This window comes from Nicotiana sylvestris, chromosome 2 (genome assembly GCF_000393655.2).
Source record: "Nicotiana sylvestris chromosome 2, ASM39365v2, whole genome shotgun sequence".
In the NCBI taxonomy this organism is placed as follows: domain Eukaryota; kingdom Viridiplantae; phylum Streptophyta; class Magnoliopsida; order Solanales; family Solanaceae; genus Nicotiana; species Nicotiana sylvestris.
This window is the reverse complement of record NC_091058.1, coordinates 201,209,906-201,233,954: the sequence shown is the minus strand read 5'-3', so window position 1 is coordinate 201,233,954 and position 24,049 is coordinate 201,209,906. Positions and strand designations below refer to the sequence as shown.

Genomic DNA, 24,049 nt, shown 5'->3' with positions numbered 1-24,049 from the left:
CGATGCATCCGAGTAGGTTATAAGTCGATGAATCAATTTACAAGTGTATCAATCCTTAAAAGAATCCGACCCTGTGTTCCTAGCGCTTCATGTTCTTATATATATATATATATATAGACACACACATACACACACAGACACTTCACTGTAATACTATAACGTATATATAACTTGTTATAGTATATGTTAGTGTGTGTATATATAACACACACACACTTCGTGCTACTTTAACTACATATATAGCATGTTACAGTATATGATACTGTATTCATTATTTGTATTATAACAGAGTTAATGAATTACATTCATTCATCACTAGGTTATAAGTTGATGAATCAATTATAGCAGATTAATTGATATAAGTCGAGACATTTTGTTTTAAATATTCAACGATGCATCTGAGTAGGTTATAGGTCGATGAATCAATTTACTAGTGTATCAATCCCTAAAAGAACCCGACCCTGTGTTCCTAGCGCTTCATGTTCTTATATATATATATATATATATATATATATATATATATATAGACACACACATCATACACACACACAGACATTTCACTGTAATACTATAACGTATATATAGCTTGTTATAGTATATATTAGTGTGTGTATATATATAACACACACACTTCGTGCTACTTTAACTACATATATAGCATGTTATAGTATATGATACTGTATTCATTATTTGTATTATAACAGAGTTAATGAATTACATTCATTCATCACTAGGTTATAAGTTGATGAATCAATTATAACAAATTAATTGATATAAGTCGAGACGTTTTGTTTTTAATATTCAACGATGCATCTGAGTAGGTTATAAGTCGATGAATCAATTTACACACAGATATATTTGATGAAAAATTATATATACTAATTAGTATCTTGACAAGTCTATCAATCCCTAAAAGAACTCGAGGTCGGGTTTGAAAGTACAAGGGGGGGGGGTGAATTGTAAATATTTAAACTTAATCACTTATTAGTTGACTAGTTAATCGAGTAGTCGACTAGATATAATAACTTAACAGTTATAATGACAGAAAGTAAGATGCAGAAAGTAAGCGCAGAAATTAAAGACACCAGGATTTTATACTGGTTCGGATTCAATGTGAATCCTAGTCCAGCCCCCTTAGGTTGCCAGGGAGTTCTCTTTAGTAAATGTGTTTCTCCAAGTACAGTTGAAGTGAATTGACAACACAGTCTCTAGCAATCGTTTCTTTTTGATACAATGCCTCACCAGTATTATACTCTCCTTTTTTCTCTGACTTGTTACACATCAGATCTTAGCGAACTACAATGTTTGTTTGCAGTAGAACAAGGAGAGGGATTTTTGGTTCGATCAAAGTATATCTGACTAAGGTTTAAGGCTGGGTATAGATACTTTGATGAAGGTTGAGTCTTGACAACCCAAGAGATTTGATCCTTGGAAAGAGATTGATTCTTTCCAAGAATAAGATAGCTAGCTGTTGCTTTCCCTTGATTTCCTTCTTTCAGCAGATGTATGTAATGAAGACTTGCTCCTTGATTGTTGGTTCTTTCGAAATTAGTTGCGTATCAATCTTTACAGGATCTTCGATCTTCCGGGATGCTGGCCTTGATTCATGCCTTAAGTTTAGGCTTGCTTGATTCTCTCCATCACAGCTGGCCGTTATTCTTTACTGATTGAGTTCTTTCCTTAGTTATCCAAATTTGCGAGTTCTTTCCTTAGGCATCCAGATTTGCTGATTGGATTGTAATCTTTGCTGATTGATTTCTTTCCTTAGGCATCGAGATTAACTCCAACAGTCTTGTAGTATCTTCTTGATTCCTTGTAATTGATTTCCTGCATATGTATATTATTTGCATCATTAAAACTAGATCTAACAATCTCCCCCTCTTTGATGATAACAAAATAATATATAAATGTAAACACCAGTTGACTTCCCTGTGTTTTACTCCCCCTCAATATATGCAGTTGACTAGTCCATGATACTTCCCCTCAATGTATGCAATAGACTGGTCTATGGTAGAGTCGACTCCTGCCACAAACTATACCTATACAGATATAACATATACTCTTTCTCCTCTTTTTGGCATCAGCAAAGAGGGAACAAGACAAGAACTGAACAGAATATATAATATTTAAACAGGAGAGTTATAGGAATCATCCAACGGCTGAGAAAACAGCCCACAAAAACAACACAACAAAAATATATAAATTATCCAAAGGCTGAAAACACATCCCAAAACCAGCAGAGCAAAAGAAATTGTCTTAAAACAACCAACGACGCAGAAAATAAGTAAGGGTGTTGCAGATGGCCTTCTTCAACTGTTCAAAGCTTGCATTGGCTGAGATGCTCACTCCATCCAACCTGCCATGAATCTCCCTGAAGGCTTTGACAACATTCTCCCCAACTATGAGAACAACAACTCTAATTTTGGACACATCAGACCCTGTTTCCTTGGAAATGGCATGAAGGTCACCAACAATAGACTGAGTTTCTGTGAGAAGATTTTTGATTTCAGAGAGTTGAGATTCAATAGAACGAAACCTGTCACCAAGATCAGGGCTGCCAAGACTGGGATGAGGGACAGAGGGTGAAGGTTTGGGCTCTACAGGGGCATGCTTTGCTTCACTATCGTGCTTCTTAACCCAGGAGCCTTTTACACTCACATATCCCATACTAGCAAAAGCTATAGAATTGTAAGACTTAGAGACAGTGATGAAGGGATAGTTGAACAGGGAAATTTGATGAGCTTCCAGGATGTGAGTGATTGCCATGCCATAGGGTAGACTGGTGGGATCTTCAGCACTCTCGATCATGAAATTGATAACCCAGGAGGAAAGTTTGATTTTGAGTTTGGTCACGAGGCAACAGACGAAGAAGGTGTCTCTTTGAGAGTAGGTTGAAAAGGAACCAGTACGAAGACGCAAAGTAGTTGCTACAATATAGGCCAGAACCCGAGTTTCGAAACTGACATCACTGGGACCTAACTGGTTTGGAAGGGAGTTAGAAGGACACTCAGCAATACACTATTTGGCTTGGTCAAAGGAAATTTCAAAGTCATCAGGCCAGGTGTTTTTAAATAGCATAGGAAAACCAGATCAATGACACTGAAAGAGCAAATCAAACAGGGCACAGTCAAGAACAATGCGCTTACCTAACACTAAAGATTCCAACCTATCAGATTTACTAGAACGAAGATTTGCATAGAATATTTTAACCAGGGGTTCATATACCTTAGGCGGAGGAATAGAGAAGAACTTAACCCAACCTTGATGAACGAAAAGGTCTTTGACCTTGCAAATGATGGCTTCCATGTCGTGAAGGTCGACAACCCTTCCATGAGAAATGGGATTGTTTTTTTAGAGCAATGAAGAAATCCCTATTTGGGGAATCCCAGAAATTGAGGTCAGATTCAAGAGAGGCAGAGAAATTCACGTTGGATTTCTTTGGGGTGAACGAAACAGGGGGTTCTTCCATGGGTCGCTTACTTAAAGCTTTTTCTCCTAGGAGTTGAGAGTGTTCAGAGAAATCTCCATGAGAAGAGGCGAAACCCTCAGAGTGATCAGACTCTAGGTCTACTTGTTCTGGGGGCATAGAAGGGGATTTTGCTTTGGAAAGGGTGTTTTTTATGGTGGAGGCAGAGGGATTTCTGGGATGTTTGGCCATTGTAGAGAAGGGGTTTGATCGGAGCTTTTGGAGAAGAGATAAAGATGAGAGTGATTAAAAAGGGTTCTCCGCCTTAAGAAGAGGGTTTCTAACGGTTGAGTACAGAAAAGGAAAAATTGTCAATTGAAGAGACGTGATGATCGGCTTTCCAACTTTGAACGACGAACTGATGTGAAAGAAGAGAAAAGAGAGGAAAAAACGGAGGCATAATTAATGCATGGGTAAAGGACAATTATTGCAAAATAAATTAACAGTACACATAGGTCCTAAGGGTTATTAGTAATGCAAGTAATACCAAGTAATTTTCTTAAATCACAAAATCTCTCTTCTAATAAAGGTTTAGTAAAAATATCAGCTAACTGATCAGTGGTTCCAACAAAAGATATTTCTATGTCTCCCTTAAGAACATGATCTCTAATAAAATGATGCTTAATATCTATATGCTTTGCTCTAGAATGATGCACATGATTTTTGGAAAGACAAATAACACTAGAGTTGTCACAAAAAATTTGTATAGGCTTAAATGAAAGTTCATAGTCACCCATTTGATGAGACATCCACAGTAGTTGTGCGTAGCATTGTCCAATAGCAATGTATTCAGCTTCAGTAGTAGACAATGCGACTGATGCTTGTTTTTTTTACTGTTCTAGGATATCAATGCCTTTCCCAGTAATTGACATGTACCACTTGTGCTTTTTCTATCGTCCTTATCACCTGCAAGGTCAACATATGAAAAACCTTATAATTTAAAAGAGTTCGAATGAGGGTACCATAATCCATGAGATACAGTCCTAATTAGATATCGAATGATTCTTTTTACGGCAGTCAGATGTGATTCCTTGAGAGCTGACTGAAACCTGATACATTTACATATGCTGAACATAATATCCGGTCAACTTGCTGTCAGATACAACAGTGATCCAATCATTCCATGATATTTAGTTTCATCAACAGGAATACCCTGTTCATCTTTGTCTAGATTTGTGGAAAGGCTCATTGGTGTGCCATTTGATTTTGCATTGCTCATACCAATTTTTTGATTTAGCTCTTTTGTGTATTTGGTCTGACATATAAAGGTTTCGTCTTCAAATTATTGAATTGGTAGTCCAAGGAAGAACGTTAGCTCACCCATCATACTCATTTCGAATTCGCTTTGCATAAGATTTGAAAATTCCTTACACATGAGAGGGTTAGCACTACCAAATATAATATCATCGACATAAATTTGAATATTGAGGTTACCTCCCGGTGATCGTTTAATGAACAAGGTAGTATCTATTTTACCTCTTGTGAAGCCATGATCAACAAGAAAGGAACTCAGTCTATCATACCAAGCACATGGAGCTTGTTTTAGCCCATACAACTCCTTAGTGAGCTTGTATACATGGTATGAGAATTTTGAATCTACAAAACCTGGAGGTTGTTTCACATATACTTCTTCTTCGATAAATCCATTCAAAAAGGCACTTTTAACATCCATTTGAAACAGCCTAAATCCTTTAAATGCTGCGTATGCTAGAAGAATTCGTATGAATTCCAAACGAGCTACTGGGGCAAAAGTTTTATCATAGTCGACTCCTTCTTGTTGTGAGTAGCCCTGAGCAACTAGTCTGGCTTTATTTCTTACGACCTTTACATCCTCGTTCAATTTATTTCTAAAAACCCACTTTGTTTTGATTACAGACACATTATGAGGTTTGAGTATCAGATTCCACACTTGATTCTTACTAAACTGATCTAACTCTTCCTGCATAGCCTGCACCCAGCTTGAATCTTTTAGTGCTTCGTCTATCTATTTTGGCTCAATCTGAGAGATCAATGCAATATTTGCTTTCTTTTTGAGAGCTCCCCTGGTTTTCATTCCTTCATTTGGATCCCTTATAATGAATTTATGAGGATATTCAGGCTCACTTCTCCATTCATTTGGACGAACTACATTTGTAGTTGACTCGATTGGTTGATCTGGTACATTGCTGCTATCTTCACCAATTGACTCTGTCGCAGCAGATGTATCAGCCGACTCTTGAGATTTGCTTGTATCCTGAGTTTCTTGAGCTTGATCTTCATCACCTGCAGTAATTCCTTTCTCGACCAAGGGATTATTTTCATCGAATATAACATGTACAGATTTTTCCACACATAATGTGCATTTATTATAGACTCTAAAAGATCTACTATTTGATGAGTAGCCCAGAAAAATACCTTTGTCACTTCTTGGATCAAACTTTCCAAGATTATCCCTACTGTTATTATGGATAAAACATTTACTTCTGAAGGGATGGAAGTAACTGATATTGGGACGTTTACCTTTCCATAGTTCATATGGAGTCTTCTTCAGAATAGGCTTTATGAGGCAGCTGTTGAGAATGTGACATGCTGTACTTACACCTTCTGCCTAGAAGTGGTTTGGCAGTGAATGTTCTAGTAACATGGTTCTTGCCATATCTTGGAGGGTTCTAATCTTTCTTTCTACAATCCCATTTTATTGTGGTGAGCGTGGTGCAGAGAAATTATGGGTGTATCCCTGATCATTACAAAAATCTTCAAATGCTCTGCTTTCAAATTCTCCTCCATGGTCACTCTGAATTGTTGAAATCAGATGTCCCTTTTCTCTTTCAACCTTTTTGCAGAAAACTTCAAAAATTTCTTAATGCTTCATACTTATGAGATAAGAAAATTACCCAAGTGAAACGTGAATAATCATCAACAATGACAAAAACATATCTCTTTCCTCCTATACTAGCAGTTCTAGTAGGCCCAAATAAATCCATATGAAGTAATTGCAAAGGTTTTGAAGTAGATACTATATCTTTGTTTTTGAAAGAGTTTCTGGTCTGCTTACCCATTTGACATGCATCACAAATATGAGTTCTAGAAAAATTCAGTTTGGGTAGACCAACAACTAACTCATGTTTGGACAATTTTTCTATCAAATGCATGCTAGCATGACCAAGTTTCCTATGCCACAACCATGGATCATCAAACATAGAGGATAAGTAAATATGGCCATCTATCTTTTCAAAACTATCAATGATATAAACATTTCCATATCTTTTTCCAGGAAGGACTATTTTACCTGATTCATCTTCAATAACACATCTTGTTTTCTTCAAATATACCTCATATCCTGAGTCACATAGTTGACTTATGCTTAGGATATTGTAGTTGAGGCCATCGACAATATAAACTTCAGTGATGTCACAATTGTTATTGAAGGGAATTGTTCCAGTACCAATTATTTTGCCTTTTGAATCATCCCCAAACTTAACACTTCCTCCATCAATTTTTGTAACTTCTTTGAACAGGTTTTTGTCACATGTCATATGACTGGAACACGCACTGTCTAGATACTATTTTCCTTTGCGACTTATTCTGTGGTGTTCCTGCAAAACAAGATGATTACTTTCTTTTAGGTACCCAAGCTTGCCTTGGTCCTGGAGGGTTAGTGTTACCAAGTTCAGAAATTTTTGGTTTCCAAACCTATCCTGAAACGTTTGTTTTACGAAAACGACAAAAGGAATATTTATGCCACTTTTGTTACAGTAATGACACATAACTTCTGACCTACTTTTAGGTCTTTCATTAGTGTTAGTACTAGTCAACTTGGTTCTGCCTGGTCCTTTTCCAGTTGACTTGTAAGTCGTCTGGTTTGACCTAACAGAACTGTGATTGGTGGACTTGCACATGCCATTGAGTTGCATTTGCAATTCCTCAAACTCTTCTTGAAGTACTTCCTTTTCGATTTCACATACTTCATGTTTGAGTTTTTAGTCTTTAACTTCTTTAGTGAGTCTCTTAAGATCATTCAACATTTTTTGAGACTCTTTCAAAGTTAAATCAAGAATATCCTGCAATTCATTACATCTTTCAAAGTTATAAGATCTTATCTCACTGGTTCCACCTCGTGCCATGAAACAGTTTTCATTTTCGTCATCTGAAATGTCCTCGTCTTTCCAGCATCCTGAGAATTTGTTCATTTCGTTTTCCATAATTGTCATGAAGTAGAGATTTGCTACTTTTCGTGGTCTGAATTATCCTCATCGCTCCATCTTCTGAAGGATTTGTTCTTGTTGAAGCCTCTAGAGATCTTCCTCTTCAGTTCTAGGCACTCAACTTGAATATGCCCAAATCTTTCATATTCATAGCACTTTCCATCATTCTTATCCTGTTCGTTGTATTGCCTGGATCGTCTTAGTGGAATTCTTCCTTTCTTTGTGTTCCTGTATCTTCTCATCAATCCATCCATGTTTCTTAATAGCATAGAAATATCTTCTTGCAAAGCTTCAAGATCATCATCAATTTCATTTTCAGCTATTTCAGTAGAGGTTTTGAATGTAACTATTTTCTTTTTTTCTTCTTGATTGGTCTTCTTGAGATGCGTCTTTTCAAAAGCAATGAGTTCTCCTCGTAGTTCATCATAGGATAATTTGTTTAGATCTTGAGATTCCAGTGTGATTACTTTGGTCTACCAAGTGGTTGGCAAACTCCTGAGAATTTTTATAACTTGATCACCACTGGTGTAAGGCTTGCCAAATGCCTTTATATCGCTAATTATTTTTCTAAACCTGGCAAACATCTCTTCAATAGATTCTCCTTCTTTCATTGAGAAGTGTTCGTAATCATGGACCAGAATATTGATATGTGTTTCCTTTACTTTGTTGGTTCCTTCATAAGTGACCTCAAGCTTGTCCCACATTTCTTTGGCTGTATCACATCTTGAGATTTTCTCATATTCTTCACCACTTATAGTGTTATGAAGCAGATTTCTCGCTGTGTTGTTAACTTGTACCACTTCTATTTGTTCTTTTGTATATGAATCTATATTTTCAGGATCAGCAAGTGGTGGAGTGGCAGCTGGAAAAGGATAGTTTCCCTTTTTGATGACTCTCCATACTTTGGCGTCATATGCTTTGGCAAAGATCTCCATTCGCACTTTCCAATGGGAGAAATGTTGTCCATTGAAGTATGATGGTCTAACTTGTGAAGTTCCTTCCTGAAAGAGAGCTCCTATGATAACTTGATTTGTCATGATCTTTTCACACAAGCTGTTAAGCAAAAGTAAAATGTGAGCCTTGCTCTGATACCAATTGAAAGTACAAGAGGGGGGAGAGGGGGTGAATTGTAAATATTTAAACTTAATCTCTTATTAGTTGACTAGTTAATCGAGTAGTCAACTAGATATAATAACTTAACAGTCATAATGATAGAAAGTAAGATGCAGAAAGTAAGCACAGGAATTAAAGACACCAGGATTTTATACTGGTTCGGATTCAATGTGAATCCTAGTCCAGTCCCCTTGGGTTGAAATGGAGTTCTCTTTAGTAAATTTGTTTCTCCGAGTACAGTTGAAGTGAATTGACAACACAGTCTCTAGCACTTGTTTCTTTTTGATACAATGCCTCACCAGTGTTATACTCTCCTTTTTTCTCTGACTTGTTACACATCAGATCTTAGTGAACTACAATGTTTGTTTGCAGTAGAACAAGGAGAGGGATTTTTGGTTCGATCAAAGTATATTTGACTAAGGTTTAAGGCTGGGTATAAATACTTTGATGAAGGTTGAGGCTTGATAACCCAAGAGATTTGATCCTTGGAAAGAGATTGATTCTTTCCAAGAATAAGATAGCCAGCCGTTGCTTTCCCTTGATTTCCTTCTTTCAGCAGATGTATGTAATGAAGACTTGCTCCTTGATTGTTGGTTCTTCCGAAATTAATCGCTTATCAATCTTTACAGGATCTTCGATCTTCCGGGATGCTGGCCTTGATTCATGCCTTAAGTTTAGGCTTGCTTGATTCTCTCCATCGCAACTGGCCGTTACTCTTTACTGATTGAGTTCTTTCCTTAGTTATCCAGATTTGCGAGTTCTTTCCTTAGGCATCAAGATTTGCTAATTGGATTGTAATCTTTGCTGATTGATTTCTTTCCTTAGCCATCAAGATTGACTCCAGTAGTCTTGTAGTATCTTCTTGATTCCTTATAATTGATTTCCTGCATATGTATATTATTAGCATCACTAAAACTTGATCTAACAGGGTTCTTTTAAGGATTGATAGACTTGTCAAGATCCTAATTAGTATATGTGAGCACGTGATTTTTGTTTTACACGACAATCGCTCCAAAAGAATTAAAAAAAATAATAACAAATGGTCCTGCTGTACAAATTGGATTTTTACACGGCACTTTGTTAATTATTTATGATTTTTTGCCCATTTTTCATTAAAACAAAATACAAAAAATGTGTGTGTCATGTGCTGTTTGAACCGAAATCCGGTTACTAAATAAAAAAAAATCATAAATATGCATCTTTGTTCCGTGATTGTTGTTTTGTTCGATCTTGCCTGCTTTAAATATTTTGATATATGTGTGCAAATAATTGTATTAAGTGTTTATGAATTTTTTTCTTTTTTAGGTTTTGTTTTAAAAAAAAATAAAAATATATATATATATATATATATATATATATATATATATATATAAATAATAAAAAAAAGAGATGCAGAATTGGGTTTAAAAATCGGTTGGGCTTACTTTTATTTTTAAAAGCCCAAACGAACTCAGCCCAAACCCCATGTAAACCCGGTCCAGACCAGCTGGCCTCAGGGGGGGTTCCAAACGACACCGTTTAAATCCAGTCCGATCTGGGCCGTTGATCTCAAATTGATCAACGGCCAAGATCAATTCCCCATAACCCACTGAGGAACCCGACCCGTTTCCACCCGGACCGACCCAAACCCCTTTAGGACGAAACGACACCATTTCCCCATCAGATGAAAGATCTGGGCCTTCCATCTTGCCTTATCCAACGGCCGAGATCAACCCACCCATCCCATATATAACCTTCCAACCGTACCCTACCCCCCTATCCAATACCCCAGCTTCCATCTTCATCTCCTTCCCCACGAAACCCTAGCCGCCCCCCTATCCCTCGCCGTTAATCCCGGCGGCATGAACGCCGATGACCTTCACCTTAACACCCTAAAACCACCTTGACACCCTGAACATGGATCTGTAGTCCGTTTAGTTCGAATCATCCTCTAGGTCCTCGAATCTTCATTTGAAGATTCGAGCAAAACTTGACTTACACCGTTTAACCCCAGTTTCACACCAGACACTCCCCAGACCCCCTCGTGACCAAACCATGCTTGGTTTGGTCCGAATCTGACCAGGGAAGCATGAATCCCAGATCTGATTTTTGGAACCATAGGGTTCCTCGTCGATGGTCCGTGTCTTGTTCAAGCCGAAGAGATTAAGGTCTAATGGACCTTAATCGAAGTGTTTCTCATCTGAGAAACACTTCGATTAAAGTCCGTTCAGCCTTAAGAAAGGTCTGTTCGAGTCCAAGCTAGGGTCTTTTGATTTTTCGGATTTTAAGGTGAGTTTTGCTTTCTTTTCTTTATTTGTTTTAGTCCATGTGATTGTTCTAAAGGCTGTTCATGTTTCGTGAAATCTGTGTTTTGAGTTTGATCAACTGTGTCCTATCCACCTTGCCTGAACCTTTGTTGTTTGATTGAGTTTCTTCTTCTACTTGTTCTGATAATGTGTATGTATGTATTTGTTGTGCAATTAGTTGAATTTCAAATTTGAACTGATTAACTGATTCCTCGGATACAATTCTGTTTAGTCAATACAATTCGAATCATGTGTCCTATACTGTTAAATGTCTGATTTTGGTTTCGATTGTATGTGTTATAACTAATATAGTCGAGTCGACATGTGTCGTCAATTAGTTTCAACTGTCTGAACAAAATAAATCGATTTGCTTCTGTTAAACATTGCCTGAATCAATTAAGAACTAAGTTTAGTTACTTATAGTTGTTAATGTGATTTCAGAAACCTAAGGTTTGGTCTGTAATTGCAATCTGAATTGATGGCATGTGCACTTGTGCACAACATGTGCATAAAGGCCCTTTTTGAATTAAAATAGTTTGACAGCATGTTTGTCAGATTATATTCCTGCTGCCCATGTTTGCTTTTAGTAAATAAAATGGGAAAGAGGACTGTCAGGGAATGTCATGGGAGGGTTTTATTTTTAAGTAATTAAGTGGAAAAAGAAAACAGATCACATGGGAGGTTTGTATACTAAAAGGTTTGAGTGGAAACTGAAAAAGAGAGAGCACATGGGAGGGTGTTTGGGTGATTGATGAACAGGCTGTTGAAGGGCAGACTTTAGGCTTATAAAAGAAAAGGACTTCCATCAGTTTTAGGGGATATAGATTTGAGAGGAGAGAGCTGAAATACATACATATTAATACACACAGAACATACAGGAGACAGACACAGGGAGATTTTCGATAATAACACAAGACAGAGAAGTAAAACAAGGAAGGTATAAACATTGAGGGACTGGTTCTGGATTTTAAAAATACACAGACAGAGAGAGGGAGATAGATATACAGACACATAGGGAAATTGTTAACACAGAGAGAGAGGGGATTGGGATTGAACATTTGAGAGCTGAAGTTCTGGGAAAGAGATACACACATACAGAAAGAGAGATACACATAAAACACTGAGATTGAATATTGAGAGTTTTGAGTTCTGAAAAACAGAAAACTGGAAAAGATTTCTTTTGATAACTCAAGTATAGTTTCAAAACTGAAGATTGACATTTGGATTTTGGAAAGAAAGGAGATAGGGAGAGGGATATACAGAAAGCAGAAACTGTTTTCTTCTTCCTGCTGTTTGTTCGATTCCCAGCTTGTTCAACCTGTTCAGTCAGTTCTGTTTTTCTTTCAAGTGTCAGCTGAGTTTATGGTTTGGTTTGCATTGGTTGATTCTCTTGGAATTGGTTTGTCTGAATTCTGATTCTACTCCCCTGGATTTGTTGCTGTCATTTTGCTGCCTCTTTCTTCGTCTATAATTGCATCTTGCATTGGAATTTGTCCTGCTGTTGTTCATCTGTTACTGCTGGTGTTTCGTTTACATTGCTGCTCAACTGACTCCCCTGCTTATTTCATTGTGAGCATCTCCTCAGGTACACATTTCGAATTTGTCTGATGTAACTGATGTCGCAATGAAAGATTGAATCGAAAGATCTGAAGGGATTATAATCATCTGTTGCTTCGCTTACAAATTTTATAACTACTGTCAAGCTGTGTAAATTTTAGTGTGTTAGTCTAGTAGAGAACACATTAGTAAGTTTGTACTTAATTAAAGTTTATGTTGATCTGAAACTGCGGTATTTGATTCGTTTAGTAGCATACAGGACGTAAATACAACTCATGGAATGTGAAACTATTTAATACGATTGTTAAAATTAAACTCACCCTTTCAGCATGCTTTGAATAGATAGGGGCAAATGGCTGTTAAATCTAGCCAAATATAATACAGTTTTGAATCACCCAGTTTCTATTTCTTGAGGCAGTTTATAGGACTAGTTTTGAACATCATCGGTAACATCCTTTAATAAGGAATTCTATCAGTCCTGTTTAAATAAGTTAATTTAGATCCAACTTAAGGATGTTTGTTCGGATTAAGTGTTGTATTTCGTTGGCTCATATGTGATTTTTGTCAAATTAAAGAATTCTTTCATGAAATATAATATTTACTCCACTTTGTAAGTAATTAATCAGAAATTGATAAGAGTCCGGTTTAGGCCAAAGCATATACTTCAATCAGCATACATTTTCTTTCTTCTATTTCTGGGAACAAACACATTAGAAATGTAGTCGCTTTAGGATATCCTGTAAAAAATAATGAGACGAGCCTCGCCAAATAAAAATGCAAATTGCGGGGCCCTCAACAACTAATCATAATATTTAGAATTCAGGCTAGGCCGTTTAGTGAATCTCATGGCCTTCTCGAAAAATAATAACGCGTTAGACTCTTTAGGCGCGGCTTAATTAAATCATATTCTTAAATTCGGGTGCACATTGATGTGACCCAAATCCAAATCTCAACGAAGTCAAAATGTGTTGACGATCACGGGCGCATTGATTGTGACGTGGTTCGAGATGCATTTTCACGACGTTGCAATTCTATAAAAATAAGTGATAATGATAAAAGCGGTTTAAACTTAATAAAAGCACGTAAGTCATAACATGTATTTAAATCAGATATTTAGCCATTATAACAATTTAAGCGACCGTGCTAGAACCACGGGATTCGAGGGTGCCTAACACCTTCCCTCGGGTCAACAGAATTCCTTACTTAGAATTTCTGGTTCGCAGACTTCATTTGGAAAAGTCGAAAATTTCCTCGATTTGGGATTCAAGATAAACCGGTGACTTGGGACACCAAAAACCAAACCTTTCCCAAGTGGCGACTCTGAATTAAATAAATAATCCCATTTCGAATATTGTCACTTAAATTGGAAAAACTCCCCTCGCGCATTTAACCCTTCGGGGCGGGCGCGCAAAAAGGAGGTGTGACAGCTCTGGCGACTCTGCTGGGAATTGTAAAACCCAGAACCACTGGTTCAGGGTTCAAGAATTCGAGCTTAGAATAATTGTTATATTTGGCTTTATTATCTGATCTTTATTACATGTTTTTGCATAACATGCTAAATGTTGTCTTTTACCGCTTTGATATTATCTGAACTGTATATAAACTGTGCCGAAACCCTTCTCTTCTTACCTCCGGGGAGAAGCTCGCTGGTCGAGACTCCCTATTCTGTTAGTGTCAATACCTGAAATAAGAAAGAGGTCGGACAAGTTACAAAGCCGGACGATCTCGCGGGTCCCCGGTACGTAGCCCCCTCCTCGACTCGAGTTGTCCGCTCGGGTACACAGTCTAGAACAAATACCCAGGTTACGAACCTAGAATAACTTGACTTCATGCCGGATCCCTAGTAGGAACGCTTATTTGCATCATGTTGCATTTGACTTAGGGGACTCAACACAGGGGTTGGGTCCGTCTAGGACAGGCAACCTGAAATGAAAAGACCATCCTGCTGCATTCCTATCTGTTTTGCGCATTCATTTGCTTCAATTCCGCATGCTGACCGGTTCCTAAAAAAAAAGAAAAATAACAGCGTAGGGAGATAATTACTTATTTTGGAAAAATAAAACCAATGTCCAAGTAGTGTCAAAACCTCGCCGGAATTTTTCTAAAAAAAAAAGAATAAAAACAAAATTTGTCTTCTTAGTTTGAGATATTAAAAAAAAATATATAATTTTTTTTTGTTTTATCACTTTCAAAAAAAAAAAGAGAAGGTATTTATTTAAAAAAAAAAGAAAAAAAAAACGGGAATTCATAATTCAAAAAATGTTGTTTCTTTCGTAGTACCCTTTTTATAAAATCAGACTAATAGTCCAAATATTTCCTAAAAAAAATATATTTTTTCTTTAGTTTTCTTTAGTCTTTATCTCTTTTCAAAAATATAATAAAAAAATATTCTCGTTTTCTAGGTTTATTTGATTTTCTCTATTCACGATATCCCGAACTACGCCGGTTTGATTCTCACCGGATGTGAGATACGTAGGCAACCCTCGTCGGGTTCAACCCCATTTTGCTAAAATAGCCAAAATCAATAAATAAATAAATAAAAAAAGAGATGTGTCAAATTTTTAAAGAGTCATAAATAAGTTAGGTGATGCTGTTTTGTCATAAATAGCCGAATGATTCCGAAAAGGGACGCCGGAAGGCTGACTTTGCATAAACAGCCACCTTTGGGTCTTGTTTAGCATTTTTGTCCAGTTGACCCACACAGCCTTAAAATCTTCGTCCCCGAAGTGTTTAAAGGCCGTGTTCAAAACTTGATCCCCTCTGTAAAATATTTTTGAGTCAAGTCATTTTTGTTAAAATCACCTTAATAAATGTGCAAGATGAGCACGATGCAAAATGAACATTTTTCAATAATGACCAAAATCCCTGTCAAGTTACAGCTATGGTGGAATGATCTAGGTGTTGAAGGACAAAATGAGGTCAAGAAATATCTGAAAGGTCTTGTGGGTTTGTTGGAAATCCAGCCTCGGGGAGATATCATAAGAGCTTTGGTTACCTATTGGGACCCGACGCACAATGTTTTCCATTTCTCTGATTTTGAACTCACCCCGACTTTGGAAGAAATGGCCGGATACATCGGGAATACTGAACTTCCCTTGAGGCAAAAATACTTGGTCGCCCCAAGAGTTGTCACGGTACATAGGTTCCTAGATTCATTGAAGATACCTAGAACAGTCCACAACCCGGATCTGGCAGCCGAATTTTGTACTCCATGCTTCATATATGATAGGTACGGTCATGAGGGGGGATTCAATAATCCAATCAACAAACTGTGCAGCAAAGGAGTTCGTCAGAAGTGGGACAAGCACAGACGGGTAGCGTTCATGATGATGTTCCTGGGCCTTCTGGTATTTCCAAGGAAAGACGGAAACATTGATTTGAAGATATCCGGGGTCGTCAGCACTTTACTCACGCAAAGTGACAGTACTCTCGCGCCTATGGTGGTATCTGACATCTTTCGAGCTCTTACAGCTTGTAAAGCTGGGGGAAATTTCTTCGAAGGTTGTAACTTGCTCCTACAGATATGGATGACCGAGCACCTCTGCCATCATTCCGAGATTTTGAGCCATGGTTCCCCGGAAAAGACTTGCATAGAAGAATCTTACACGAGAACCAAAGAGATCAGTTTGCCCAAAGGAGTCCTGGCATGGACCTCGTTCTTTCAAGCTCTTACTGCCAGCCAAATACAATGGACGCTAGGATGGTTGCCTGTTGATGAGATCCTATATATGTCGGCAGCTAAAACTTATTTCTTACTGATGGGGCTTAAGAGCATTCAACCTTACGCACCCTGCCGAGTTTTGAGACAGTTCGGAAGATGCCAGACAGTACCTCATGAGGAAGATCTTAGCACTCAAGCAATTGAGATAAGTCCTAACGGACAATTCCCAGAAGCAAAGATTCGCCAAATCTGGAGTGAGTGTCAATATTTGAAATCAGATACTTGCGTGCGGGATCGAGCCAAAGGAGAGACAGCGCCAGGTTACCTTGCATGGTATAGAAGGGAATTTGAGCATGAAAGGCCGGCTAAGAGACCCCACATCCGGAATTTCACCGAATCATCGCAAAGGCAGTGGGATTGGTTAGCAAAGGAAAGAGGCTATTGCGCCGAAATCAGCAGGTTAAAGCAACAAGTAGAAGGCTTGAAATATGAGCACAACGTGCAAGCTGCTACCAATCTGGGAGAGCGGAACAGGTTAATTCAGGAAAACGAAATGCTCAGAGCCCAGATCAAACAGATAAGGGTGGATGCAGATAAACAGCCAAGGCGTCGATCAGACGAGCAGCTGATAAAAAGGTTAAAAAGTGAAATCAGGGAATGGCAAGATGGTTTGGAGAAATCTGAAAACGTCATAGCGGAGCTCAGGGCACAGTGGGATACAAGAACAGATAAGCATCGCCGATATTTGAATCAATTGGAAGGCGACCACGAGAAAACTGTTGCTAAAATAAAGAGAGAGATGGCTGCACTTGAGATCAAAGCAGCTAATCAGGCCAAGGATTTCCAAATTGAGAGCAGATACTGGTACGACTCAATAGCCCAGATGAAGTTGGAAGTACGGCGACTGAAGCATCAGCATATACAGGATACTCAAGTATTCAAGATATGTAGCGATCAGATAAAACGCCTACTCGTAGAGAAGAAGCAAACCAGAGATAGGATCAAGGCCATTGCCCATGCCATCACCAGACGATGTCTACGATGTGAGAACATGTCCAGCGTTACCGTCCTCTCGGCAGTGATGGGTTATGTCAAGCAGACTATGCATGAGCTGGAGCAACTTGAGAGGGATATCACGCCTAGGACCGCGGCGAGGCCGAACGATGCCCCGCGGACACCAATTTTCAAAACCATAATGCACTCATAAGTCAAGCCTGTATCTTAGCATCTTCTGCCTGTTTTTCCATCAGGGTGATTTTTAGTCTATTTTGAGTCTAGGTTTATTTTCAAAGTTTGCTCTTTCTTTTGCAAAATGTAGTTTGTAATAGACCATTTCAACAATAAAGAGGTTGCTTCTTTTACGCTCATTTGTGTTTTTCGAACTACGTAATGATCTGATTCACGTAGGCATCGTGATACGTAGGCAATCCTCATCGGATCCGGTCGCATTTCTTTTACTGCAAAATAAAAAAAAACATAAAAGAAAAACAAAAGAGAAAAAGAAGAAAAGAAGGGGAAAAACTAATAAGAGGAAAAATGCCGGAATGACGCATGCTCTCGTAGCAAACATATAGTAATCCACTTAACTGTATAGGTGCATCATGCCCAACGTGAGATTAACTATCTGTTATTTGCTGCAAATTAACCGTGCGTTTGTCGATGAGTATTCCAGGGTTTTTGAAAAGACGGTTGGTTTGGTGAAAGTCTGGCCTCGCACTCATACTTCACGAGGTCAAGGAGAAGTGTTCAACTACCTGTTGTTAGGACCAGAAGCAGTACTCACACTTACTTCACCAGGTCAAAAGGAAGTGTGGAAATGTCTTCAGAAATTCCATTGCAAACAATCCCTGTTTCCGAGGAGAGCTCGATCTCAGCCGTCCTCACACCTGAATCCGCAACTGCGGAGGAAAATAGAATCCTACGGCTCCGCATGTTGGAAATGCTGGACGATTGGAATAATGGGAAAGAGCCGCCAAGTGTCGTCCCCGGATTCCCTGAATTATTCTCCAGGTCAAGTGGGACTTCTAATGTCCCCATAAATTATCCTGCTACCCCATTCGGGTACCCAGCCACCTCAGCCTTCTCTGCTGGATCGCCTTCTGAGCCTCATCCCCGAATGTCATCCACTGATGCAAGCATGAACATCTTTACTGCATCGCCTTGCCCGATTACGGCACAGCCTACCACGTACAAGCCAAGCTTTGACTCATCCTCTTTTACATTCCAAGCACCATCGTTCTCAATGAAACCAACTAGGTTCGCTACCAGCACTAACCCTCTACCACCTCAGTGCGAGCTTGCACCTGGGCAAGATCAGAACCCCAGAATTGCAGAACAAAATGAGATTGCCAAGAGAATGAGAAGCCTTGAACAAAGTTTGAAGAATATGCAAGGATTGAGCGGACAGAAGAGCGTCTCTTACGCCGACCTATGCATGTTCCCTCACGTGCACCTGCCAGCGGGTTTCAAGACCCCAAAGTTCGAGAAATACGATGGGCACGGTGACCCCATTGCACATCTTAAGAAATACTGCAACCAATTGCGGGGAGCCGGCGGAAAAGAAGAACTGCTAATGGCATATTTTGGGGAAAGTCTAGTAGGGATAGCCTCGGAATGGTATATGGACCAGGAAATGTCTCGATGGCATATATGGGATGATTTCGCCAGAGATTTTGTGAAACAATTCCAGTATAACATCGACATTGCGCCAGACCGAAATTCGCTGTCGAATTTGAAGAAGAAACCTTCAGAAAGCTTCAGGGAATATGCTATCAAGTGGCGTGAACAGGCGTCAAGAGTGAAGCCTCCCATGGATGAAGTGGAAATGGTCACTACTTTTCTCCAGGCTCAAGAGTCTGACTATTTCCAAAACATGATGTCAGCCATGGGTAAGCCATTCGCGGAAGCGATCAAGATTGGAGAGATGGTGGAAAATGGTCTGAAAACAGGTAGGATTCTGAGTCAAGCAGCCATAAGGGCAACCTCCCAGGCCGTCCAAAGCGGGTCCGGAGGAATGACCAGAGGGAAGAAGAAAGAAGAAACGACTATGGCAGCCTCGGAAGCAAGGGAGTATCGTCATCCCAGGCCCCGTTTCCCGGAAAGAACCCCACAACACTACTACCCCCACTCCAATTTGGCATATGCTCATCAACCTTATATGGTCATGAATGCCCAGCCTTATGCCCATCCACCACAACAAGCCAACCAAGGCCCAGCTCCACCTCCCAGAAATCAGCCTCCTTACCGCAACCACTATAACCCACAACCCCCGCAGAATAACTTTCGCCCTCAGGAGCCACCTCGACGGCGAACTTTCACGCCCATCGGTGAACAATACTCTACTTTGTTCCCGAAGCTAGTCCAATTGGGTTTCTTGCAACCAATCCCTCAAACAAGGCAAAACCCGACGTCACCTTCTTACAAAGCTGGAGTCAGATGCGCCTATCATTCAGGGGCCGAGGGACATGATACAAATGACTGCTGGTCGTTGAAAAGAGTGGTCGAGAATTTGATAGAGCAAGGGAAAATAGTGCTAAGGGACGAAGAGATCCCAAATGTGACTAACAATCCATTGCCTGCTCACAATAATGGGCCGCTGATCGGAATGATTTGCGAAGACAAAGAATTCGACCCTGCTCTGAAAGCCATAATTGCCATTGTCGACATGGGGAAGAGGCCTGAGACAGACCAGAAACCAGAAAAGGGGGAGGAGGCCAAAGCTATAAAGAAAGAGCCTGAAAAGAAGGTGGAGAAGAAAGTGGTACCGGTAAAGGATGGAGTTCTTTACATACCACGAGGTCGAGCTGAGAAGACGCAGAACTTCGGGATCAAAAAGACAAAACCTATGTACGTGCCAAAAGGGGCCTATGTGGTCCGGGGGACGATTCAACCACCTCGGCTGAATGAGCCAGTGGTTATCGGACGCGTGCCACAAAAGCCAATGACCAACCCGTCCACAGTACCGTGGAATTATCAAAAGACTTTGGTAATGTACAAAGGTAAAGAGGTCATGGGAGAACTTCCAGAAAATACTTTCATTGGAAGGTATTCAAATACCCAAGAACTGAACGACGCCACACAAAGGCGCTTCCCGCCAAAGAAGCCCGTAAGTGTTGAAGAAGCGGATGTGTTCTTCCAACAAATGAAAATGCCAGATTACGAAGTGATAGATCAACTGCGCAAGTACCCCGAGCAAGTGTCCATGCTGTCATTGTTAATGAGGTCGACCGAGCATCGAAAGATCTTACTAAAGACCCTGAATGAAGCATATGTGCCAGTTGAAACCTCGGTAGAGCAATTAGAGCGGATGACAGAAAGATTCTTCGCCGTCAACCAAATCTCTTTCAGCAAGAACGATCTACCCCCGGAAGGAGCGGCACACAACAAGGCTTTGCATCTAACAGTTAAATGCGAAGACTATTATGTCAAGCGGGTAATGTTGGATGGGGGCTCAGGCGTTGACATTTGCCCGCTCTCCACGCTACAAAGAATGGAAATTGGGACCGGAAGAATCCGACCCAACAATGTCTGCGTAAGGGCTTTCGACGGCATCAAGAGAGATACCATGGGAGAAATAGACCTGTTGTTGGTCATAGGACCAGTCGAATTTCAAGTAACCTTCCAGGTACTCGACATGGATACATCCTACAATTTTCTCCTTGGCAGACCTTGGATCCATGCGGCAGGAGCCGTGCCTTCCACTCTTCACCAGATGGTGAAGTTCGAGTACGAAGACAGAGAGATCGTGGTCCATGGGGAAGATGAGCATGCTATTTATCGGGACCCATCCATCCCATATCTGGAACCGAGAGAAGGGAGCGAACATACGGTCTATCAAGCTTTTGAGATTGTACTGGCAGAGCAGCACGAAGAGGGAATACCCTGCCCCCAGCCTTTCTTGTCTAACGCCTCGGTTATGGTGGCCAAAGAGATGATCCGGCACGGATTTAGGCCAGGGAAGGGGCTTGGACGAACCCTTCAGGGAATAACAGAACCCATTACCTTGCCAGTCACCAAGAAACCTTTTGGACTAGGTTTCAAACCTACTCCAGCAGACGAAGAGTGGGCAAAGAAAAGGAAAAATGAGGGTTGGAAGTTACCTCGACCACTGCCGGATTTATATGCAACTTTCATCAGGCCAAGGTACGCTGAAGAAGAAGATGATGAGGTCTTCACAGCTGAGGAAATCGAGGAGATATGTGGGGCGATGAGAAAGATGCTCTACGAGGTCCACATGGTTCAACCAGGTGAAGGCACAAGCATTGCTGAGATGATGTACATGGGGCCGAACGCCAAACTTCAAAACTGGGAGGCTACGCCATTCCCGACTAGACGGAAGTCCGGGTAGACCTGTCCTGCCACCTTTCCTGTGTAACAAGTTATCTCCAGGACATAACTTTAACGTTTTCTTCTTTTCAATTGTTGTTTTGAATTCCTAAGTTGTAAACATTGTTGTCTTCCAACTTTCCAAAGAAAAATAAAAAAAAATCATCATTGCTTTCCCATTCTTTCTTTTGTTCTGATTTTTGTTATTTTTTCTTTTATCTTTCTTTTCAGTCATAATAATGCGGCTTTAAATATGACATGCTTGCGGACTTCACGCCCAGATCACAATGAGCTATTTAACTGCGAATTAATGAACCCAGAACCAGAATATGATGCGGAAGAAGCTTTTAGGGAGATAAACCGAGAGTTGGAATATTTCGAGAATAAACCTAAGCCAAATCTGAATGACACTGAACCGGTAAATTTAGGAACCCCGGAAGAAATCCGGGAGACCAAGATAAGCATTCACACGGACAAGAAAACGCGAGAGGCGATAATTCAACTTCTTTTTGAATTTAAAGACGTGTTTGCTTGGTCATATGATGACATGCCGGGACTAGGTGTTGATCTAGTGGTTCATAAATTGCCGATTCATCCTGATTGTCCTCCAGTTCAACAGAAGCAACGAAAGTTCAAAACTGAGGTCAGTGACAAGATTAAAGAGGAGAACACCAAACAACTGAAAACGGGAGTGATTCGGGTAGTCCAATATACAACATGGTTGGCAAATGTGGTTCCAGTACCGAAAAAGGACGGGAAAACTCGGGTATGTGTAGATTACCGAGATTTGAATAGAGCAAGTCCCAAAGATAATTTCCCACTGCCCAACATCCACATCCTCGTTGATAATTGCGCCAAACACGAGATACAGTCTTTCGTAGATTGTTACGCTGGGTATCATCAGGTATTGATGGATGAAGAGGACGCCGAGAAAACTGCCTTCACCACGCCTTGGGGCACCTACTGTTACCGGGTCATGCCATTTGGTTTGAAGAATGCTGGGGCTACTTACATGAGGGCCATGACTGCCATTTTCCATGACATGATGCATCAGGAAATAGAGGTGTACGTGGACGACGTGATAGTCAAGTCCAGGACACAGGATAATCACATCCAAGACTTGAGGAAATTCTTCGAGAGATTAAGGAAGTATGACTTGAAGCTAAACCCAGCCAAATGCGCTTTCGGAGTTCCGTCGGGCAAACTTTTGGGCTTCATCGTAAGCAGGAGAGGTATCGAGCTAGATCCAACTAAGATAAAATCCATCAGAGATCTGCCTCCCCCGAGAACAAAGAAAGACGTGATGAGTCTGTTGGGCAGGTTGAACTACATCAGTCGGTTTATTGCCCAGCTGACAAGCACGTGTGAGCCCATATTCAAGCTGTTAAGGAAAGATGCGGCGATTAAATGGACAACTGAGTGTCAAGAAGCCTTTGATAAAGTCAAAGAATACCTTTCGAATCCCCCAGTCTTGGTCCCTCCAGAACCGGGAAGGCCACTTTTCTTGTATCGACAGTCTTGGAGAACTCTTTTGGTTTCGTCCTCGGGCAACACGATGTAACCGGAAAGAAGGAGCAAGCAATCTACTACTTGAGCAAGAAATTCACTGGCTACGAGGCCAAATACACTCTGCTGGAAAGGACATGCTGCGCTCTCACATGGGTTGCTCAAAAGCTGAGACATTATCTCCAAGCCCACACTACATTCCTCATAAACAGGTTGGATCCTTTGAAGTATATATTTCAGAAACCAATGCCTACTGGGAGACTGGCTAAATGGCAAATCTTGCTTACGGAATTCGACATAGTCTATGTCACTCGCACGACAATGAAAGCCCAGGCACTAGTAGATCATTTGGCCGAAAATACGGTCGATGAAGAATACCAGCCATTGGATACCTACTTTCCAGATGAAGAAGTAAACACCGTAGAAGTGGTCTCGGAGGAAGCTCATGTTTGGAAGATGTTCTTTGATAGAGCCGTGAACGCCAAGGGCGTAGGGATTGGGGCAATTTTGATCTCGCCTTCTGGTCAGCATTATCCCGCCACAGCTAGACTTCGTTTCTTTTGCACAAATAATACAGCTGAGTATGAAGCCTGCATCATGGGCATGCATATGGCAATCGATCAGGATGTCGAAGACTTACTGATTATGGGAGATTCTGACCTGATTATCCGGCAAGCTCAAGGCGAATGGGAAACTCGGGATGTCAAACTTATCCCTTACCGACAGCATGTGGAGGACCTCAGCAAGCGCTTTACATCAATAGAGTTCAGGTATATCCCGAGGTGTCACAATGAACTGGCAGATGCACTTGCTACTTTGGCTTCAATGCTACCCTACCCGGGCAACGCCCACGTCGATCCTTTGGAAATCCAAATCAAGGAAAGACACGGTTACTGCAATGTAATCGAGGCGGGATCAAATACGCAGCCTTGGTACCATGACATCAAGAGGT

The 24,049-nt window shown here is 40.3% G+C and overlaps 1 protein-coding gene across 1 annotated transcript; it reads right to left on the bottom strand.

Annotated features, from left to right (window-relative positions):
• Positions 1-7,670: 7,670 nt before the first annotated feature.
• On the bottom strand, positions 7,671-8,687 carry LOC138886161 (uncharacterized). Its single transcript, XM_070167198.1, has 2 exons — positions 8,196-8,687; positions 7,671-8,123 (listed from the first exon to the last, which is right to left on the bottom strand). Exons 1-2 carry the CDS (start codon positions 8,685-8,687, stop codon positions 7,671-7,673), a joined length of 945 nt encoding a protein of 314 aa, XP_070023299.1.
• Between the last annotated feature and the right edge of the window lie 15,362 nt (positions 8,688-24,049).